The 20,894-nt window shown below is 39.0% G+C and overlaps 3 protein-coding genes across 3 annotated transcripts; 1 reads left to right on the top strand and 2 right to left on the bottom strand.

Annotated features, from left to right (window-relative positions):
• Positions 1 to 5,151: 5,151 nt before the first annotated feature.
• Positions 5,152 to 6,625, top strand: LOC103992118 (mediator of RNA polymerase II transcription subunit 4). The gene has a single exon (XM_009411711.3). It carries the CDS (start codon positions 5,184 to 5,186, stop codon positions 6,447 to 6,449), a length of 1,266 nt encoding a protein of 421 aa, XP_009409986.2. The 5' UTR covers positions 5,152 to 5,183; the 3' UTR covers positions 6,450 to 6,625.
• Positions 6,626 to 9,703: 3,078 nt separating this feature from the next.
• Positions 9,704 to 11,113, bottom strand: LOC103992117 (protein SRC2-like). Its single transcript, XM_009411709.3, has one exon. It carries the CDS (start codon positions 10,949 to 10,951, stop codon positions 10,001 to 10,003), a length of 951 nt encoding a protein of 316 aa, XP_009409984.2. The 5' UTR covers positions 10,952 to 11,113; the 3' UTR covers positions 9,704 to 10,000.
• A 700-nt stretch (positions 11,114 to 11,813) lies between these two features.
• LOC103992116 (protein NUCLEAR FUSION DEFECTIVE 4) lies at positions 11,814 to 16,356 on the bottom strand. Its single transcript, XM_009411707.3, has 3 exons — positions 15,923 to 16,356; positions 12,616 to 13,517; positions 11,814 to 12,533 (listed from the first exon to the last, which is right to left on the bottom strand). The coding sequence occupies exons 1-3, from the start codon at positions 16,244 to 16,246 to the stop codon at positions 12,047 to 12,049; spliced, it is 1,713 nt and encodes a 570-aa protein (XP_009409982.2). The 5' UTR covers positions 16,247 to 16,356; the 3' UTR covers positions 11,814 to 12,046.
• Between the last annotated feature and the right edge of the window lie 4,538 nt (positions 16,357 to 20,894).

Here is a 20,894-nt window from a genome sequence, read left to right as displayed (position 1 = left end):
TCCCACATGCTCTTAGCCGTAGTCTCCGTAGCTACCTCCCATAAAACCTCGTCAAAGAGATTTTGAATGATGCTTGATCGGGCCTTCTTATCCATACCCACAAGCTCTTCTTTTGACATATCATCTGAAATGCTCTCGGCTCCCTATAGTACCAAATCAACTCCGTCTTGAACCAGAATGGCCTCCATCTTGAGTTGCCACAAGCCGAAGTTGACATTTCTGTCGAATTTCTCGACAACAATCTTTGTTATTGTCATCGTTGCCAAAAGATCCCAAAACCAGGCTCTGATACTAGTTTGTTAGAGCTAGCCCCAGGAAATTTACCAAAGGATAATTTTGGCAATACAACAAAGACAATAAAGCGGAAATAATAAAAGCGACAAGAACACCAGAACACCAGATATATGTGGTTCGTCAATTGACCTACATCCACAAACGAAAGAGGAGCAAATTACTACTATAAAAGAGGGACACTTACAAATGCCTTAGGAAGATGTTCCTAGGCCATAAAACACCTTCAGCTTACTAAATAAGAAAAACCCAAACCGTAAGCAGGTTTTCTTGTGGTGCCTCTTGTGCTGCCTGTGGTACATCTGACTTCAAAGCCCAGGCCCTTATTTATAGTTCCAAGACGAGACAACAAGTCTAATTTTCCCGATGTGGGACTATGGGACTTGCCAAACTAACAGTCACAACCCTACTGTGTGGATCACCGCTAGAGAGGAGGACGCTTGACCTCCTTCACCCTCTCCTAAGGATCTGTAAGAAAACAGGGATATACGATCTCCCTAGGTAACACAACCTACTCTATATGCAGTTTTAAGTTTCGCGGATTTTGTGCACCAATCTTCGCACGACGACGAACATCTCTTTGGGAATCGAGGATTTTATTTTATTGTTCTTCCGATGCGAATGTGATGTCGCCCCTAAGAATTTCCAACAAAAGCTTCATAAGTTTGCGAGACGATGCTCGTTAAAGCTCCAACAAGCATCCACCCAATTCAAGCAGCATGAGGCATTTGAGAGACTAGCGTAGTAAGGATAGTCGTTTCCTTCATCTGGAGGATATGCAGGAACCAACAGGGATCAACACAACTTAGTTAACCCCACACTAGAGTCAGAGTCATTGGCGAGTTGAAGCAGCATGGCGGATCAAAGGTTCGACTACTCAAAAACAGCAACAGAGTGCAGTTGGGAGCCAAGAGGCGTATTGCAACTGGAGCAGAAGATTGAAGACTCAGCAAATGCGAGGAGTTGCAGTGTCCACAAAGGCTTCGACGAGGACGTCGAAGGAATAAGTGGGGGAGAATGTCATGGACAAACTTTTAAACAGGATGTTTGACGTAATACTTATATATATCCGTGTCTTTTGGTATGTTCATACTTTGTACAGCATGTAGAGGGACAGTCGAAGGCTTAATAGTCCCATTTTAGTTAGGTTGGTGGCCGCTTTATCCTTGTAAATAAAGGTTGCGTCATGTGGACACGTGTGAGAGATTTTCGATCTGTAATGGATCATTTTACCCTTTGTTGTGCAATTGTTCAGAGCTTGTAAAGTCTGTTTGTAATTTGCATTGTCTATGAAGTATTTTCGGAGATGTTTGCTTGTGGATCCCGAGTGAGGCGTTCTCTCTAACCCGTTCTCTCTTTGTTGGTCCTAAGGGACAATAGGAGGCTTCGGAGAGGCTGACCTTTGCAGACGGACACGCATGGGTGCCGCACGACTTAGGCAAAACCAGCTAAGTCCGTGACACTATGTTATTGGTATTGAAATATTCAGGGATAGATCTCAAGGATTATTAGGATTATCTCAAAAAGGATATATTGATCGTATCTTGGAAAGATTTAATATGCAGCTTTACTTAGCCAATGATGTACCTATTACTACAGGTGAAAATTTTAGTCAAAATCAATCCCAATAAATGACTTAGAAAAGAATCAAATGAAGAATATTCCTTATGGGTGCGCTGTTGGAAGTCTATTATATGCTCAAACCTGTACAAGACCATATATCAGTTTTGCAATTGCAATGTTGGGAAGATACCAAAGCAACCTAGGAATGGAACATTGGAAAGCTGCAAAGAAAGTAATGAGATATCTGCATAGGACGAAAGATTATATGCTCACATACAAGAGATCAGATCAGCTTGAAGTGATAGGATATTCATATGCTGATTTTGCAAATTGCTTCGACAATAGGACGTCCACTTCAGGATTTGTATTTATGTTAACTAGTGGGGCAATTTCTTGGAAAAGTGTAAAGCAATCGCTTATTGCATCATCAACAATGGAAGCTGAATTTGTGGTATGCTTTGAGGCCACAAATCAAGCTTTATGGCTACAAAATTTCATCTCGGGACTTGGTGTGGTCGACTCAATTACTAGGCCGCTGAAGATATTTTGTGATAATACTGCAGCAATTTTCTTCTCTAAGAATGGCAAGTACTCTAGTGGTTCCAAGTACATTGAGATAAAGTACTTGGTGGTTAGAGAAAGAGTCTAGAAACAGCAAGTGTCAATTGAGAACTTGAGCACCACTATGATGATTGCTGATCCATTGACAAAAGCCTTACAGTATAAAATATTCAAAGAACATGTTCTTAGAATGTGGCTTATGAGCAAGTCATAAAGGATATTGTAATGCATGTTTATGTGGATGCTATTATTGATATTCTTCTTGCTTAATTAAAATTATTTGTTTCTGCTATCCTGTTTACATTTATGTTTATGCATATTATGGTTGAATGTAATTACAGGATTGTCTTGACAAGATAAATTACAAGGCTCATTATGGACTATATTAGGAAAGACTAACAATGTTGTGGTATATAGAAGGGAGTATGACATTGATGAAATACAACCGCTATAACTCGCATTGATAGTTGGACTTAATATAGTATTATTATGTTTATTGGACTTATTAGCTTATTTTAAAACATGGCTATGTATAAAATACTTTTCAAAAATTCTTTGGAATCCAATTAGGTAAAATTATTTTTTAAATAAATTTTATTTTATTTATTTTGATTTTGAATATCTCTTTTATATCTTATCAATTAATGGGCCAAGTGAGAGAATGTTAGATTTTGTGGTCCTTTTATAATTGGATAAGATGTATAATATAACTAATTGGGTTCCGTTGAAATATTTTTGCTAATAGAATAGAAGTCCACTTACGGAACGATTCCTTAAGAGATAACCTTAATAGGAGAAAATCTCCTAAGATCTTATCGTAGACCCTCTGCTCTCGCCTATAAAAAGACAGGACCTTTAAGGGCTGAGTACACGATACGTTAGCAATCTTGGATTAAAGACGGTGTTTGGATCAAAGACGGTGCTTAGCAGATGGATCTCTGAACAGATGGCATCGAAAGGTACACATCGTAATAATTAGATCTATGCATTTGATTCCAATCCTAGCATAAAAGTTATTTTCGTATTTTTTGATATAGCATAATTACAGATTTTTTATGCTTACAAGTACTGCCTAGCACAAGCGGTGGTACTGTTAGAACTCGGGAAACCCAGGTTGATATTTTTAGGCTCCAAGTTTGAATCCACTTGAGGTCTTTAAATACCCTTCTTATCCCTAGTTAATACACACAAGAATTGAGTGAAAAAAAAATAGAAAAACTCTGTTGTAATCTCATGAGAACTCCTCTAAAACTCTAATCGTTAGTATAGTTTTAGAGAGGAGTGAAGAGGATTGCAAAAGGGTATTTGATCTTTCGCTCATTGAAAGAAGATTATTAGTGAATGCCGATGGTTTCGACGGAAGATGAATCGGTAGAGTGGATATAGGTCATAACCACCGAACCACTATAAAATGGTTTGTATTTATATTTAAGCAATTTATTTTTATTATAAACTAATTAACTTACCTACTGCTTTCACTACCTTACGAAAATGCCTTCAAGTTAACATCTCTTCGAAACAGTTTTCGTCGAAATCGATTTTTATCGTATGAAGTTTTTTAAATCGATACTTTTATCTGCTGCACTAATTCACCCCCTTCCCTCTCAGTGCCGAGTCATTCGTAACATATTTTAATAGTAGTTTTCTTAAGTTAATTGGTAATGATTTTTCTATCAATATCAATATTTGGCTTGAATGATGGTCGGATAATTTGCCTGTAGCAAGTGGCCAACCTTCATTAGCATAAACAAAATGTTGAACTTTTATGGTTGTTAAACTTATAGAGATAATCATCGGAGAACTCAAAGCTTGGATTTGCTTTAATGATCCGATTATTATGAACAAACATCGTAGAATTCATACTCTATCCGGCCCTTGTGATGATTGAATCGGGACTCTTCGTCCGATGGGTGCGTCCCTTATAGTAAATATTTCTTTACGAATATTACTTTGGAATATGTTTTCTATTCAGATCGAGTATCGAACGAATGGTCAAATGAACACAAATAGAAAGCCGAGTGGATTTAGAGGTTCATAGTAAATTCCTTTGATTGTTTTAGAAACACCCTACCGATAATTGGAATTATTTTCTTTAGTCCATCAACGATTCTAAGTCTTGGTTTGACTCATGCTGACGGATTCAACGGATCAATCTAATGTTTAACATTTTAAAATCTAACATTGATTTTGATATTATATATAATAATGTAATGGACTATTATATATTATTATATCATATATAATAATGTAATGGACTATTATATATAATACATAATATTATATTAATAATATATATAATATTAGATCATATATAATAATGTAATGGACTACCGAGGAGCGGCGGTAGAGAGTGCTGCGAGCGTTGTAGCAGCATGGTGTGGAGGCAGCGATCGCAGGGACGCGAGGAAGAGAAAAAGAAAAAATCAAAATCAAAATCAAAATTAGAGGAATTATAATTAATAAAATATTATAAATAGTAAACTCCTAGAATTATGAAAACATTTAAGTGTCGTCCCTTTCTTCCATAAATTGAAAAAGCAAGCAACATTAGAATGATCCAATAGATCTCACTGCACGCCTATGTTGCAGAAGGTGGTAGAATCTTGAGCGAATCCCGAACCCGGTTCGATCGAAACATTGTTGACATTAGCCTTACGGACGTATTAATTAATCGTACTGAACCCGGTTCAATCGACTCAGGTGGAAATCGCTCTGCTTTATACGGTCGTCCCCGTCTCCTCGCCGATCAAGAAAGGGGGGGGAACAAGATGATGCAGAGCCACGCGAGCCCGATCCCACCATCTCCGGCCAGACTCGGCATCACCGCCACATCCCCCTCCCTCCCCCCCAACCCCATCCCAAACCCTACTCCTAACCCTAACCCTAAACCTTCCCCGCCATCCTCCTCCTCGGCTGCCGGTCAGTACACCGCCGCCACCTCCTCCGCCCTACTCTCCCTCCTCCCCCCGCTCCCCCGTGCCCAGGCCATCCTCCCCCAGATGGCTGCTCTCGCCTCCAAGCTCTTCGACCTCTCCCCCAACCGCTCCGTCTGGCTCGCCTCCTACCGTGGCAACCCCCCCAACTTCTCCAAAGAGCTCAACTCTTCCGCCGCCGCCGCCACCGCCACCGCCACCGCTGCTCCCGTCCCTGCCTCCACCAAGGATCTCATCTCCCTCTTTACCACTCTGCAGACCCAGCTCTTCGAGGCCGTCGCCGAGCTCCAGGAGATCCTCGATCTCCAGGACGCCCGAGTCAAGGTCGCCCGCGAGATCCGCGCTAAAGACTCCGCTCTCCTCTCCTTCACCAAGAAGATCCGAGAAGCCGAGCAGGTCCTCGACCACCTCATCGACGACTACTCCAACTACCGCCGTGATCCCAAGCGCCCCAGAATTGAACAAGATAGCGAATCCAATTACTCCATGTCTCTCCACTCTTCATTGGATTTGGAGGAGATCTTGTCCTACGCCCACCGGATTAGCTATACTACCTTCGCCCCGCCGGAACATGGGGCAGGGCTCGCCCCGCTCCGTGGGGCCCTGCCACCAGCACCGCAGGATAATGAGATGCGGGCATCACAGCTGTATCACTTTGCTGACCTTGATGTCGGGCTGCCGAAGAAGGCAGCACCGGAGGCGAAGGAGAGGGCGGCAGCTGATGCTGTCACGGAGATCCTATTGCAGCCAACTCCACCAAGGGAGGATGTGCCCGTGGCAATGCTGCCACCTTTGCTGCCTATTGCAGTGCCACCCGGATGGAGGAAGGGAATGCCGGTGGAGTTACCAAGTGAACTCCCGCCTGTTCCTCCTGGATGGAAGCCTGGGGATCCAGTTACATTGCCATTGGATGGAGTTATGGTTGGTAATAAAGGGGATGAACAACAGATGCCTGGTGTTCCTGGAGTGCTGGTGGGACAGCCAAAGGCACCAGAGGCAATACAGGTCAAGTATGTGCAGCTTGATATCAATCCGGATCAGGATGATTATAGTAGTGACTATAGCAGTGAAGTGGGAAGCTCAGAGGAAGATGAGGACTGAAAATTTGTGGTAAAACTTCATGTTTTGCTTGTTCTCATGGGTTAGGGATTTCAGCTGCCATCTGCCTCTGGAACTTCATGCTTTTTGTATTTTTCTTTCACATGTTTTTTGGGCTTAAATCTGTAGTAACTTAATGTGCCAAATTCCTTCTTCGGTATTGAAGAACCTTTTTTTCATTATTGGTAACTTTATCAAGTTATGTTCATCTTTTAATTTGAAGGATTGTCAATGCTGCAAAATCTTTTTTGCTCTGGTATACAAAACTTGGACAAGAAAATTTTGAGTACCATAGCTACGTTTTGTTATATCCTCGCTTCTGATAATTTTTTGGGAGGAACATTGGTAGGTTGTGCCAAGGGTGAAGCCAGGCTTTTATATTAACAAGGGCTGGGAGTTAATTATGACACCAACTTAATAAGATGAAGCCATCAAAAGTTGTTTTTCTAATATATTGTATAGTTGGGCTCAATATTCTTTTAGACAAAAAATTCATCTAGAGGGAAGTTGGCAAAACCTTTTAGCAATTGGTACAGAACTTTCCACTAATTCCTCCGGTACATGAACAAAGAGTTGGGAACTTTTAGAATCTGATTCTGTTAATATTTTGAACTCATGCTGTCATGGTTTCATACTTGTCTCTTTTTTATCTGCTTGCATCTAGTTATAGAAATGATCTTTTCTTACAAATTTGCAAATATCGTCAATTTTGGAAGACTTGCACCCAGTAGGAACTAATGCACAATTAAGAGTAAGAGATTCCACTGAATTTGAACTGGAATTGGTATGGTTCATGCAATTGATGATCCATTCTAGTGGTCAAAGCATCTAATCAATAGTAATGCTCAATAGTATTTTGATCTTCCTGATGGCTAGTATAACGCATAGGGTATGCTTTTATCTAGTGTCTATGTTGTGACCCTCACAAAATTTCGTTCATGACGATAGAGGAATCCTTCATCTCTCGGATTCTAAATTCTTTGTAGCTGAGACAGGGTGCAAGACATCTAAAATATCCTTGGATACATTACAAAGATGGACAAAATGTATTATTAGACTTCTTTAGTTGAATGCAATTTGAACACAAGCAAAAAAGAGATTCAGCATTTCATTAATTAAAGATGCTTCTTTATACTGCAAGAGAGTTATTAATTAATGTTAAGAAGTAATATGTGAAATTGTACATTTTCACCCAGCTTGGAATAGATTACAAATGAAAATTTATTTACTAACACTAATTGTTTCCAAGTAACAATCAGACTGAGCCCTATTCTAGCTTTGATTTTATCATTATTGATTACAGGGGAAATTTTATTAGTATAAGCAACTTCTGATTGTTATTGTGTTTTGCAAGAATGTTTGACATATGTGAATCAGATTCCATTTTGATATTAGTGAATCTCTTGATTTTTCATGCCATTTATGATGCACCTACTTTTGGATCAGTACTGACCGCTGCAGCATTCAGGGTAGATTCATTTATAACAGTTAGATTGAGCCCAATTCTAGCTTTGTGTTTATTTTTATTGGTTACGGAGGAAATTTTACCAGCATAAGCAACTTATGATTTGTTATTGTGCTTTTCAAGAACGGTTGACATATGTGAATTAGAGTTCATGTTGATATTAATGAATCTCTTGATTTTTCATTAATATTGTGCTTTGCAAAAATTATAATGCATCTAATTTTCGAGCGCTACCAGGGGGTAGATTCTTGTGCAAATGTTCTTTCACTTGTTTACTGAAATGTAGTAAAAGAGGGTAGCGGGTAGATTCTTGTGCAAATGTTCTTTCACTTGTTTACTGAAATGAAGTAAAAGAGTATTTTGTACCGCATCTGATTGGAAACTAGGTTCCCACTAAATGAACGTTAAATGATGGGCTGCAATGTTACCAGCAACGATGCAAGATCTTATACTGGTGACTGAACCAAAGGAGGGCATAAAGTGTTGGTGCTAGTGTACCAGTTTATATTTTACATGCTAGGGCCTTATTGGCATGAGTTGTAGGTATCTACTACCATGCATTGATAGAGGTCTATTGTGGCAATTGGTCTTCTAGTTTATACAATTATCTGAGGAAATGCATATTATTCTGTTTTCACCCAAGTGCTTTTAGGTTGTGTTTTGTTATGCTGTATCTACTGGTAGTCATCATTAGGATTTATTGAAGGCTTTTTGAACTTGAGGCTTTTAAGCTATTTGGAGTTTACCTTCTTACATGTTTGGTGTAACATTTAATAGTTAAACTATAAAGATCCTTAAGGGTAGGTTCTTGCATGTTGGTGGTGATAAAAGATGAGAATAGACCCTGTCAAGGTCCTGACTCTTGTAAAAGTGTAAAGGGATCAAAGATGTTCTTTCCTTGGAGTGGAGTTAGGTCAGCATGATGGTAGTGTCTTTGCTCATATCTGAACTCTACCTTACCCATACCTGACCTTCTCCCAAGATTCAACTGGGATCTGTTTTAACTTTCATATGCTTGATAAAATATTATATGGATTATTTATATGATTTGCCACTGGATCATAGTCTTTATGTTCATGATGATGTCAAAATGGAATTTGATTTTACATACTCTTGTTTGGACTCATGCTATCTGCAACATGCATTTTTTATATTTGTTTCCACCTATCTATGGTTTACATATTATTCAGCAATATGAAATGGATTTAAGCCACAACTTTTAATTCTTGAAACCTGCTGGACCATTCTGAAAGTTAAATGGGTAGGAACATATAGCCATATAAGGTTTCCTTTTCAAGTCGTTGGTACTTGGACCAACCCAATGTGATGAAATCACTTACAGGAGAGCATTGTTACCATTCATGGGGAGAGTATTATTGTTAACATTGTGTTCGATCTTTCTTTTCTGTTTCTTATCTTTGGAGCTTATCTACTGTCATAAGTGATCAAAAGAATGCTCCATTCGGTAGCCTCTAGGTTGTATTTTTTCAGTTGTGGTGGATTGATAGAAATATGTAGAAGTGATTATGAATGCACATGATAGCCAACTATTTTATGGATGAATTAATCACAATTACTGGAATCATGCACCTCATGTGCCTTTTTTTCTTCGTTACGAAAAACATATGATATGGTCATAATATGTTAGGTGACAAAAAGATTTGCATGGACACTGTAATATTTTTGATTTGACAAGAAAAAACAAGGATGCTCAGAGTTCATATAAACTGTATGGTAAATATGTGTTTGCGGTAAATATGGTTTGTTATCATTTTTATTTTGTTAGAAGATGTTATATATAATCAATTTTATTGATTTCACTTCACCAAAGCAACTAAGATGCCCTTAGTATCTCACTGTCATAATTTATAGGGATCTTAATATCATTACCAATTCAATGTCTCATTACAAAGACATTGCATCTCACAAGAATTTATAGATATGCAAGCTTAACTTTATAAGAATAAACACCCAAAAACATTGAATTTTGATTGGGAAAAAATCGCAGTGGCGTAGACATTCCAAAGAAGTTTCTGGAGAAGTGTTCCCGGCCCCATGCAGCGAACGAAGCAATCGCTAGAGGAAGCTTCTAGCGACCATACGCCCCCGGATGCCAACCGTCCGTCATCCACCCATACGCAACGTGCCGCTGGTCACAATCCGCGTAACCAGTCGCCGCCGGGCCCGGAGGCGGCGGATACGTTGGCGCCTCCAGCGGTGACCGTGCAGAGTACGAGATCGCCGGTTCTGCTGCCGGATGATACAGCAGCCGATTCGGTTCCGGTCGCGGCGGAGCTGGTGGATACAAAGACCAATTCGCTCCGGAAGGCGGCGGAGGACAGGGCGACCAAATCGATTCTGACGGTGGTGGAGGCGGATGCATCGACCATGCCGGTTCCAGCGGCAACGGAGGATACATGGGACTAGATCCCGGCGGCGCGGTATAGCTCAACACCGGGGCCGTGGCTGTGGGAACAGGTGGAGGATACATGGAATTTGACCCGGGCGGCGGGCAATAAACTAACGGCGGCGGTATGGCCGGGGGATCATGCGGCGGCATATAACCTAACACCGCGGCGGTGGGCAAGAAATCCGGCGGCGGCGGAGCGATATCAGCGCCCCGGCCGTCGATCCGATACGCGAAGGAGAGAATGCCATTTGGCTTGCCGTCGGGGGCGAGCAGCTGGTAGCTGACGCGGCGGAAGGCCCCGGGGAGCCGCTCCGCGGCGAGGTCCGCGACGGGAACGCTGGCCCGGCCGACGATCTTGTCGCCGGGGAGGAGGCCACCGTGGTCCTTGAGCTCGAACTCGAGGACGAGGTCGTCACCGTCGCGGTCGAACCGCATGGGCTGGTCCCACTCGGGGTTCTCGCCGCCGTCTCTGTCGACGGTGGTCTGCAGGCGCTGGGTGCGACGGGGGCGGTCGGCATCGGCGGACGACAAGAAGACGGCGGCCGAGAGGCAAGTCTTCTGGAAGAGGTTGAAGGACTTCACGCCCTTACACGAGATGGCCTTCAATTCGATCTGATCAACAACCGCCATCGTCGTCGTCCTCCTCCTCCTCTTCCTCTTTCTTGGTTTAGGGCCCGAGAAGAGGGGCTGTCGATATTAATAGTTGGGAGGAGGAGGGCAAGACGTGGTGGCTTCCATAACTGGACTGGGGAGGAGACGGTCAGATCAAGTTGTTCACGAGGAACAATTGAAATTACGCGTGGGGAGAGGAATCGGGTCCATACGTGGTTTGGAGAAATGACTCGGTTGTATTGACATTGGATTGACCGGTTGATTTCAGTTTGGAGAGTAGCCGAGTCACTGTCGGCTTGGTTTAAATGTCGGACATCATTTGGTCAACCAATCGTGACCGTTTCTATTCTCCACATTGCGTCATCCGACTCGTCACTCCTTAGGTCCTTATTCAAAAGAGCAATATGTTATTTTTTGTTTTGGATTTGACCAGTGTATGTCATGTATATCTTATGAATTTAATATGCAATTAAGTGCTTTTGGGATTTGTTTAATAGATTTGTGTGGATGTAAATAGAGTCTTGGATATATATACTATTAATCTACAAGTTACTGTATTTATCTGATTTATTTTGGTCGTCTTCGCAATAAAGAAACTCTCTTATATTTTTTTTATTTCACATAATAGAAATTTTATTTTTAATATAGAAAAGAGATTTGATGATTTAAAAGCTTGTGATGCTAGATTGTTGTCGTGTATCTCTATTATCTCATATACAAGTTGGATCAAATAAATGGTGCAAATCTAAATGAATATTTTTAATTAAATACTAGACATAGTAAACAAGCATAAATATAAATCTCAAACACATGATCTTATATAATAACATGATAAATGTTTTGATTGGATAACCAATAATCTTATAAAGAGTCCAATATATTTATATTAAGCTCTAATGATGATATTATTATTTTCAGGACTGCAATTCTTAACAAACCCACAAAAAAAAAAATTACTGTGAAACTGTAAAGAAAATAGTGATAAAAACATTTCTCGAGAAACATATAAATGCGCTTGACAACTGCACATTGATAAATAAGACAGACATTTTAGAGAGAAGAAGGGGCCGAAACAGACCACATCGCCGCCGCCGCATCGGAGATCAACTGCTATCAGTGTATAGAAGTTGGAGGCTGCCTAAATGACCCACCTGCATACAGCATTTGATACACTGGTCTAATTCTCCTTGTCAAAATCATGCTCAACAAAGTTCCCAGGCTACACACCCCGGCAAGAGTCAAGAATGTGACCCTAAAGCAGCTTGGCCCCAAGCAAGAAGTGCTTGAATGATCCAGGAAGGGAGGGTGCTGCTTTGCGGCTTCTTTGTCATACAAGGACCCTGCAAGAAGACCTGAGAACAAGAACGCACCGAGAGGATTCCCTAACAACATAAAGTTGAAGAGAGTTCCGAAATGCTTCAAACCAAACAGCTCGGACACCGTTGGAACCATGACAGAAGTTTGGACCCCATAGCAGATGCCAAGCATTGCAGTTGATGCATTTAGAGTACTACTCAGCCCCAAAGCATAGAGAAGATATGCTAAAATCATGATTATTTGTGTGCATGTCATCCAAATTGGTCGAGGAAGCATTCTTGTCCTGCAACAAGAACAAAACCCATCAACTTAATACCCACATTACTCTCCTCAAGTAATAGAGATCGAGAAAACAAAGGCATCACCTGACAAAATACTCGGAAACAGCACCTCCACCGAGACGACCAAGAAAATTGCCAAAACTGAAAAGGCACAATAAGATGGTTGGGTCATCAACTCCAACTGCAATCCCAATCTGTGCCAAGTTATTCAGAACTGTGACACCTGAGCCAGCTCCAATAAAGAAGGCCATGAATAGGAGCCAGAAGTCAGCTTTGATCAACGCTTCGTGTAATTCAAAATCATCTCCCCTCTTGGGTCTCCTCTTCTTCTTAACTGCTCCTTCCCCAACAGCTAAGAGCATCTCCACATCAGAAACATCATCAGACTCCTGCACATTCCCCAGGTTATTTGCTGACGATGTAACAATCAAAGGTTCTGTTTTATCTTGACCTCCGGTGGACAAATCGTCTAAAGAACCACTAGAGGGGATTTTTGCAACAGTCTGTTCATTATTAGCTGGAAAAAAGGTCATCTTAAGTGGGATGGCAAGGGGAGCTAGAAGGAAGAGCACCATGATACCAAAAAACAAACAGGTAATGCCGTCACCCAGTGAGACATAACTATTCGCGATTGTAAACGAGAGAAGGTAAAGACCAAGAAGTACGCTGGAAATTTGAATAAACAGGAAGCGACCACGTTCTGATGTGTTTTCTTCTAGGGATGGTGTGCAAGGCCGAACAGTGCACATCATTGCAAGGCATATAGCTGGCAGGCCAATGGCTAGAAACAGCAACAAATTTGTCGATGAACTATGAAGCATGCCAGTGTACAATGCAGTGAATACTGATAAACTAAGACCGACATAACCTTTGAGAATGCCAGAAACAGTGCCTCTACTAAGAGGGAAGTTCCGCATGTTGGTTACCAGCACCCCCGTGACCAACCATGCACTGCTATTAGTACCAATACATAAAGCAATCCACAACTGAGAAAAAGATGAGAAGTGTCAAAACAAAAAGTGAAGACTAACTTTTGGGCAGAAAATAAAAAAAAATAATGACAATGCATTTATAAACAATGTATTCAATAATTGATCACTGTAATAGAGGGGATTATCAACTTCAAGTTCAACAACATAGATTATTTGGATAATAATAGAAGTGATTGGAAAGATGCATATGTAATGTAACACAAGTGAAAACAATAGCATCATCTATCTTTCAATGGTCAATAGATGATGATAAGGAAATAAACAGTTCCTAAAAATTTTTGAATAAGAATGGAAGTAACAGTACTTTTTCATGAATTGTTGTTGGTCAAATGTTTCACGTTGGGATATAATTTTGAACGAAAAATGATTATTTCCATATTGCTGGAATATTGAGAATTGACATATAATGGTTTCTCTCCTAATTGAATGGTAAAATCTTTGTTTCTTACTTAAAGTACATATAGAGAGACATATACTAAGTTAAGGCATCAAATGCAACTCTGCAACTATTAAACAAGATACCAACAAAAGCCATAACCAATACTAGTTCGAAAAGATAATTTTTGATGCTGTAATGAAGATTAAAAATGTGTATTTACATCCTGAAATAATCGATCATATTAACAAAGTATATCTTGCATTAAATCCTTTATGACACAGATCGTAATTTCATAGGGCGGGGAACACTTTCTCCAAGTTTTACTCTTCAAAGTAGATAATTGGGTTCCTCTTGTACATTATATTCCCACAAAATTAATAAAAATGTCCAAGTAGGCAAACATGCAATTGATAATATCTCTGCCCTCAATCCTAAACTCTATGCCCTACACAAACTATTGCTAGTAGCAAAGACATGCAAGTGAAGAAAATTATTAGTGAATTCTTGTGCTCAAGATGTGGGACAATTCTCCGATTGTACACATAAAATCATCCCTAGGATAATTTCTTATTATAAACATAGTTTATCTAAAATACAGTACTTTGTGAAATAAAAATATTTTGCCAATTACATAAAGGTGAACCAAATATAACTAATGGCATCCACCTACAAGTATCATTCAAAATCTAAGATAAAGTGCATATCAAGTACACATCCCACATAACCATCTTTGTCACAAAAAGAAATTCATCAAGTACATGACCACGGTCCATATAATTAATGCAGTTCACCAACAATTATCATAAGTTGTCCCAATGACTTCCATGATTGCCGCAGGTGGACGTCACAGATAAAGTATCAGAGAGAACCATATAGTTCATGAGAGGTTAGCCTATAGCATTTCCCTTGATGAATATAATATCCAATTGTAAAAAACAAAAAAATCACCATCATTCTAAGGGCTTGCTGAGCAGAGACAGCAGGAAATTATATGGGCCAAAATGCCTTGTAATGAGTACTGACACCTTCATTATATGGCCCACTCACAGAAAACATGCTGTTTAGGTACGTAGAATTCCCTCTCAACATTTTTCTCGTGAAATCATGGGCCCAACACATATGGGCCCCACTGCTAGTACTAACATACTTCAATAGTTGAGAGGAATAATACCTTTACCTTAATTTTCTTTTCTTTTACTCTTTCCAACCCAAAAAAAAAAAAAAAAAAAGAGAGAGAAGATTTATTCCAACTTTTTTTTTTGTGTCTATGTGGAGTAAATGATGAAGATGAAATTAGATTTAAAGACCTTACCATCAACAATCAAAATTTTGTCCGACCAAGAGCCCGACATCTCTCTAGGATTATATTGGCTCCTAAAATTCTTGATTATTCCTAAAATTGCCCCAGCTAATATGTTCATGTTCAAATCGAAAGAGACTTGCCTGGCAACATCCTAGAGCAATAATGGCAACATAAACTTATAGCCTATGTCCTTCCTTGATGCAAGGACACGTTTGAATGCTTGATGCTCAACAGAGGTACAGGAAATCCCTAAATTAGGAAGACAGCAAGCATTTACGCGACAAACGTGGAACGCACCGCAAGCAAAGTTTGGCAAACCCTTTCCGTAAACGTTCACAGCAGACGCTCCAGAAGCAGCTTTATCTCAGCGAAATCACCTCGATATCTGCTTTCTTTAGGCACAAGCAACCTTTGGTCTGATGCCCTAATATATTTCTCCCACAACAACTTTCACATACAAAAAAGGCAAATGAAATATAATTGATGTGCGTTAGCTGAAGCAATTCTTCGCCCAAAGAATCACTATCAGCCTTGTGAAGCATTAATCTAAGACTTCAAAATGATCTGAAACCAATATAACTTGGGCAAAGAAGGGCGTGCAGATTTCATCTCCTTCTGAGATCAGAAGCACAAAGTAGAAGCTTCGCAAACATATTATACCGAAGCAAAGTAATGAACAAGAAATGCGACACGTAGCAGAGGAGAAAATGGACTCACCGTCCAAAACGGCAATCCGGTGACGGTCTGGGTGACGGTGAGCCAGAGGACACCGAAGCCGAGGAAGCAGCAGGCGGCGCCAGCAAACAGCACAAGCCACGGCCGGAAACGGCTGCTGGCGAAGCCAGCGATCAGCCCGAAGTTCTCGCCGATGTCGTTGGCGACGCCGAGCATGGTAAGCTGCTGCTGGTTGTACCCCAGCACGGATTTTAAGGAGGGTGAGTAGAGGGGGAAGGTGTAGGCGTTGCCCGCTGCCACCAGCACCCATACCGCCGCCGCCAGCCCCACCCACGGCGGCCGCCTCCCGGCCTTCAGTTCTTGCATCTTCCCGGCAATCGCCTTCGCACTCCGCTTCCTTCTACTTTTATTGTGGCTTTCTCTGCCCGTGCGTCCCTTTCACGACGGAGTGACGATGAAAAGACGCGAATGCTGCAGATGACTCGAGGAGACTCGAACCTTGCGTCCGGAACGGGACCCACTGGTAGCGTCACTGCCGTATTGCATCAACGTACGATGTTACGAACGGTTTACGCATCCGCCTCTGGAGTTGATGTGGCTCATTTTTATTTGGTCAAACCCACAATTTGAGCTTAACTAACTTTAAATGAAATAATATTATATTTTATTAAAAAAATATCGTTGATATTGTTGTGAGCGTGGTTCATATACATATGTATACGATCATCCAAAGTAAAAAGATATTTTTCCTTTAAGTGATTACCTATACAAATATTAAAATTGAGAGAAGCTTCTTGAGTTTAGTTCTAATGCTTAAGCTTAATATACATATTTAGCCCTTAGTCTCCCATCGAGAGTTGACGGTGCATTTTTATACTTGATCTTAAGGCGATGAAATATCTCATATAAATTTTATAAGGAAGGCGGTTTATAATCGACCCGAATTACCCCCTTGACTCTTAAGAATATTCATGTAAATATTCCATAAGAGAGGTAGTTCGTAATCATCCAAAGTTATCCTTTGGACTCTCGAGAATATTCCTATGAATATTCCATGGGGAAGGTAGTTCGTAACTATCATGCCCCCCTCGAATACTACATCACTTGATGAATAATAAAATTTGAAACCAACTCACCAAGACAAGAACCACCTTATAAATCCACAAGTGTAGGATTCTATACAATCACAAAAACTAATATTTACCACATGTTCATGTCATTACACAAATTAACTTAACACTCTAAAATCCTAACATGAGAGATCTTTTAAACTTTTACAAAACTCATAGTTTAGATATACCATTAATATTTCATTAGACAGTAAGTGTACTTATATAATAAAAACATATCATCCACTAAAGTTTTGCCCAAAGTCTTCTAGCTTTCCATTGCCTCAGCCTAATATAAACATTCTAGCGAGCAATAAATTATCCTAAAAAATTTATATAGTAACGGGGTGAGCATATAGAGCTCAGCAAGCAATTAACATATCTATGGTGAAAGAGGATAATTTCAAACAAATAAGGTACCAAATATAAGGTAGGGATACAAGAGTTTATAGATAGCCACTTAATAAATGCATAATTACAATGTCATCTCACTTGAAGCATGTTTTGTTCATAACATTTGAGTAAAGATTAGTTGGAGCAAATCATTGATGTAAGGAGAATTTCAAGGCATATCAATGGCGTATGAAATGTTTCGGAACATATCAATGACATAAGAAATATTTGGGATCATATCAATGACAGATGAAATATTTCGAAACATATCAATAGCATATGAAATGTTTCGGAATATATCAATGGTATATGAAGTATTTCGGAGTATATCAATGGCATAGGAAGCATTTTGGAGCATATCAATGGGGTATGAAATGTTACGGAGCATATTAATAACATATGAAGCATTTCGAAACATATCAAGAATGTATGAAATGTTTCAGAGCATATCAATAACAAATGAAATATTTTAGAATATATCAATGATGTATGAAATATTACGAAACATATCAATGACATATGAAGTATTTTAGAGCATATCAATGGCGAATGAAACATTTCGGAATATATCAATGGTGGATGAAATACTTCGAAACATATTAATGGTATATGAAGTATTTCAGAGCATATCAATGGCGGATGAAATATTTCGGAATATATCAATGGCAGATGAAATGCTTCGGAACATATTAATGGTATATGAAGTATTTCAGAGCATATCAATGGCGGATGAAATATTTCGGAATATATCAATGGCATAGGAAGTATTTCAGTGCATATCGATGACATATGAAATGTTACAGAGCATATCAATGGAATATGAAGTATTTCGGAGCATATTAAGGACGTATGAAATATTTCAGAGTATATCAATAACAAATGAAATATTTTGGAATATATTAATGACATATGAAATGTTTCGAAGTATATCAATAACAAATGAAATATTTCAGAACATATCAATAACGTATGAAATGTTTCGGAGCATATCAATGACATATGAAATATTTTGGAGCGGCATATGAATCATTTTAGAACATATCAAGGGTGTATGTAATGTTTTAGAGCATATTAATAATAAATAAAATATTTTAGAACATATCAAAGGACAAATACGAAACAAAAACTTAAACATCGTATATGACGTTGCATACATTTCATTCTTATCCAAAGCACATATAGAAGCATATAAACAAAGCTTTGGATATCATATCAAACACAGATGGTGAAATGTGATCATAACATAATATGGTCCATCCATTTTTGAATGACCACCAAACATAAGTCTCTCATGTCTGGGAGCTCCATCCACTCACGTTTGAGTGAAGTCATAGGGGGTCGACAAAGCATCGTGGGCTCTGAGCATAACTCCTTTTACTATTTTTGATAAAAGTTCACATTTATTCTACAAATATTAGAGTACAAAAGGATATTATGAATAATAAATTAGGACATATCATAAACACATGCAGAACAACAAAATGCATGTGCCTATACGAAACATTACGGTACAAACATGAATTTTTCATAACATATTCATATATACAAATAATCGATTCTAATAAAATTTGAGAGGCACATTGCATAAATTATTTGGATAATTAATTATACTCTAATCTATACAAAATAAGATTCATTCAAAAGATGTATTAATCTAGTTTTAGATAAATTATGTCTTGTATGAATAGGAGTCTCCAACAACGAGTTATAAATAATTTAGTAACTAAATGACAGAGAATATTATCTCTATTTTATATAATTCATAGAGTTGATTGGAATAGATGATTTAATAGGAATTTATACTCCAAATTATTCAAATTAGATATGTTAAGAAAGGTTTATGAGTCTAGTTTTCAATAAATTATATTTCATATAAGTCAGAGTTTTCAACAGAAAGTTATAAGAGAGTACTAAAAGGTCAAAACCGACATTCACTATTTTATAGATTTCATAGGGTCAATTGAAATAATAGTTTCAGTAGATAAATAGACTCTAAATTTATCGATCTTAGTATTAAAAGAAAGATCTATGAGTTTATTTTTGGATAAATTTAGATTTTCTAAAATCAAGAATCTATGAAGAAAGTTATGGCTAGAACAAAGAAAGGTCAAATCTTAAAAAATTCTAGATTCATAATTTTATTCCCAAACGATAGAAATATCAAGTATAAAGCCAAAATCTTCCAAAGTTTTCAGAATTAAGATAAAATCAGAGATCAAGATTTCTGTAGGAAGGGGTTAGAACACTTGCTTTGGAAAATTTTGATTCCCAAATATGGGGAATTGATGTAAAACCTCAAGCAAAGCAAAGCTTCTTCTCCTTCTTCTACTTTAATTCTTCTTCTCTTCTCCTCTCAAACCCATATTAGCTACAACAAGTATCCCTCTTTTGTTAATTTTTTCTTTAATCTCTTATCTAATTACTTAGGTTTGGTTAATACAAGGATGACAAGGTGACAAGCATACATGAAAGAAGCCTATGTGTCATCCTTAGAACAAAAATAGGTGACACCAACATTAGGTTAGCTAGTGACACATGTCCATCATTTTTCTTTTTTTTAAACTTAATATGAATCTTTCATAATCATATCATATTTCTAATATTTACATTTAGGTCCATATATTACAAATAAGTCCTTACAAAATTTTAAAAAAATGAGGGATGTTATAATAACTCTCTTAAGCTTTTCCTTAGACTCATAAGAATATTCCTATAAATATTTTAGAGGGGAGGAAGTTTGGTAATCGACTCGAGATACCCCTAGACTCTTGGGAATATTTTGCAGTGGAGGTAGTTCGATAACTGACCCAAATTGTCTCTTAGACTCCTATCCATACGTGAAACCAACTATTAGGTCGTTTGGGCTTTTTTTTTCCATAGGCCTTATGTGATGGGTAGTGGCTAGTTTGATTATATATTTCCTATCATTTGTCCTCCTCTCGAATGCATGCTTTGGGGCTCTTGGGTTCCAAGTGAGTCATTTGATTTTTACAACATGGGAGCATTCGAGATCTCATCCTACGGGTTGAGTTTTTTCGAATTAGGTGTCTCGAGCATATTAGGCCTTTCACATCCGTCGTGGTAGATTTCACTTAGTGCAGATAAGATTTTTCTCAACTCATGCACCTTAGGCACCATTTGGCCCGATCCTCCATCATAGTAGGTTTCTTTTTACATGAGTTGGGTCTTTCCGACTCATGCGTCTTGGGCGCGTTTCACCTCGTGCCTTTGCTATAACAAATTTCGTTTGGTGCGAGTTAGATTTTTCTTGACTCATGCGCCTTAAGCACCACTTGGCATGATCATCCGTCATAACAAATTTCTCTTCACATGGGTCGAGTCTTCCCAACTCATATATCTCAAGCGCATTTTGCCTTATGCCTCCGCAATAGCAAATCTTTTGGTATGAGTCAGATCTTCTCAACTCATGTGTCTCTTTGGAGTTGTCCTAAGGGGACACTTGACTTAATTGCAAAGGGTGACTCCATCATAGGAGAGGAGTGTTTACTTTC

Source organism: Musa acuminata, chromosome BXJ2-7 (genome assembly GCF_036884655.1).
Source record: "Musa acuminata AAA Group cultivar baxijiao chromosome BXJ2-7, Cavendish_Baxijiao_AAA, whole genome shotgun sequence".
Lineage (NCBI taxonomy): Eukaryota > Viridiplantae > Streptophyta > Magnoliopsida > Zingiberales > Musaceae > Musa > Musa acuminata.
This window is presented reverse-complemented; position numbering and strand designations above follow the sequence as displayed.

Bases quoted from the DNA above. Each gene is read 5' to 3' on its own strand.
- LOC103992116 (XM_009411707.3), bottom strand. From the start codon at position 16,246: ATGCAAGAACTGAAGGCCGGGAGGCGGCCGCCGTGGGTGGGGCTGGCG. The intron at 13,518-15,922 runs GTGAGTCCATTT...TCTTTTTCTCAG, and splicing joins CCGGATTGCCGTTTTGGACG to TTGTGGATTGCTTTATGTAT. The intron at 12,534-12,615 runs GTGATGCCTTTG...TTCTTGTTGCAG, and splicing joins GTTTCCGAGTATTTTGTCAG to GACAAGAATGCTTCCTCGAC.
- LOC103992118 (XM_009411711.3), top strand. From the start codon at position 5,184: ATGATGCAGAGCCACGCGAGCCCGATCCCACCATCTCCGGCCAGACTC.
- LOC103992117 (XM_009411709.3), bottom strand. From the start codon at position 10,951: ATGGCGGTTGTTGATCAGATCGAATTGAAGGCCATCTCGTGTAAGGGC.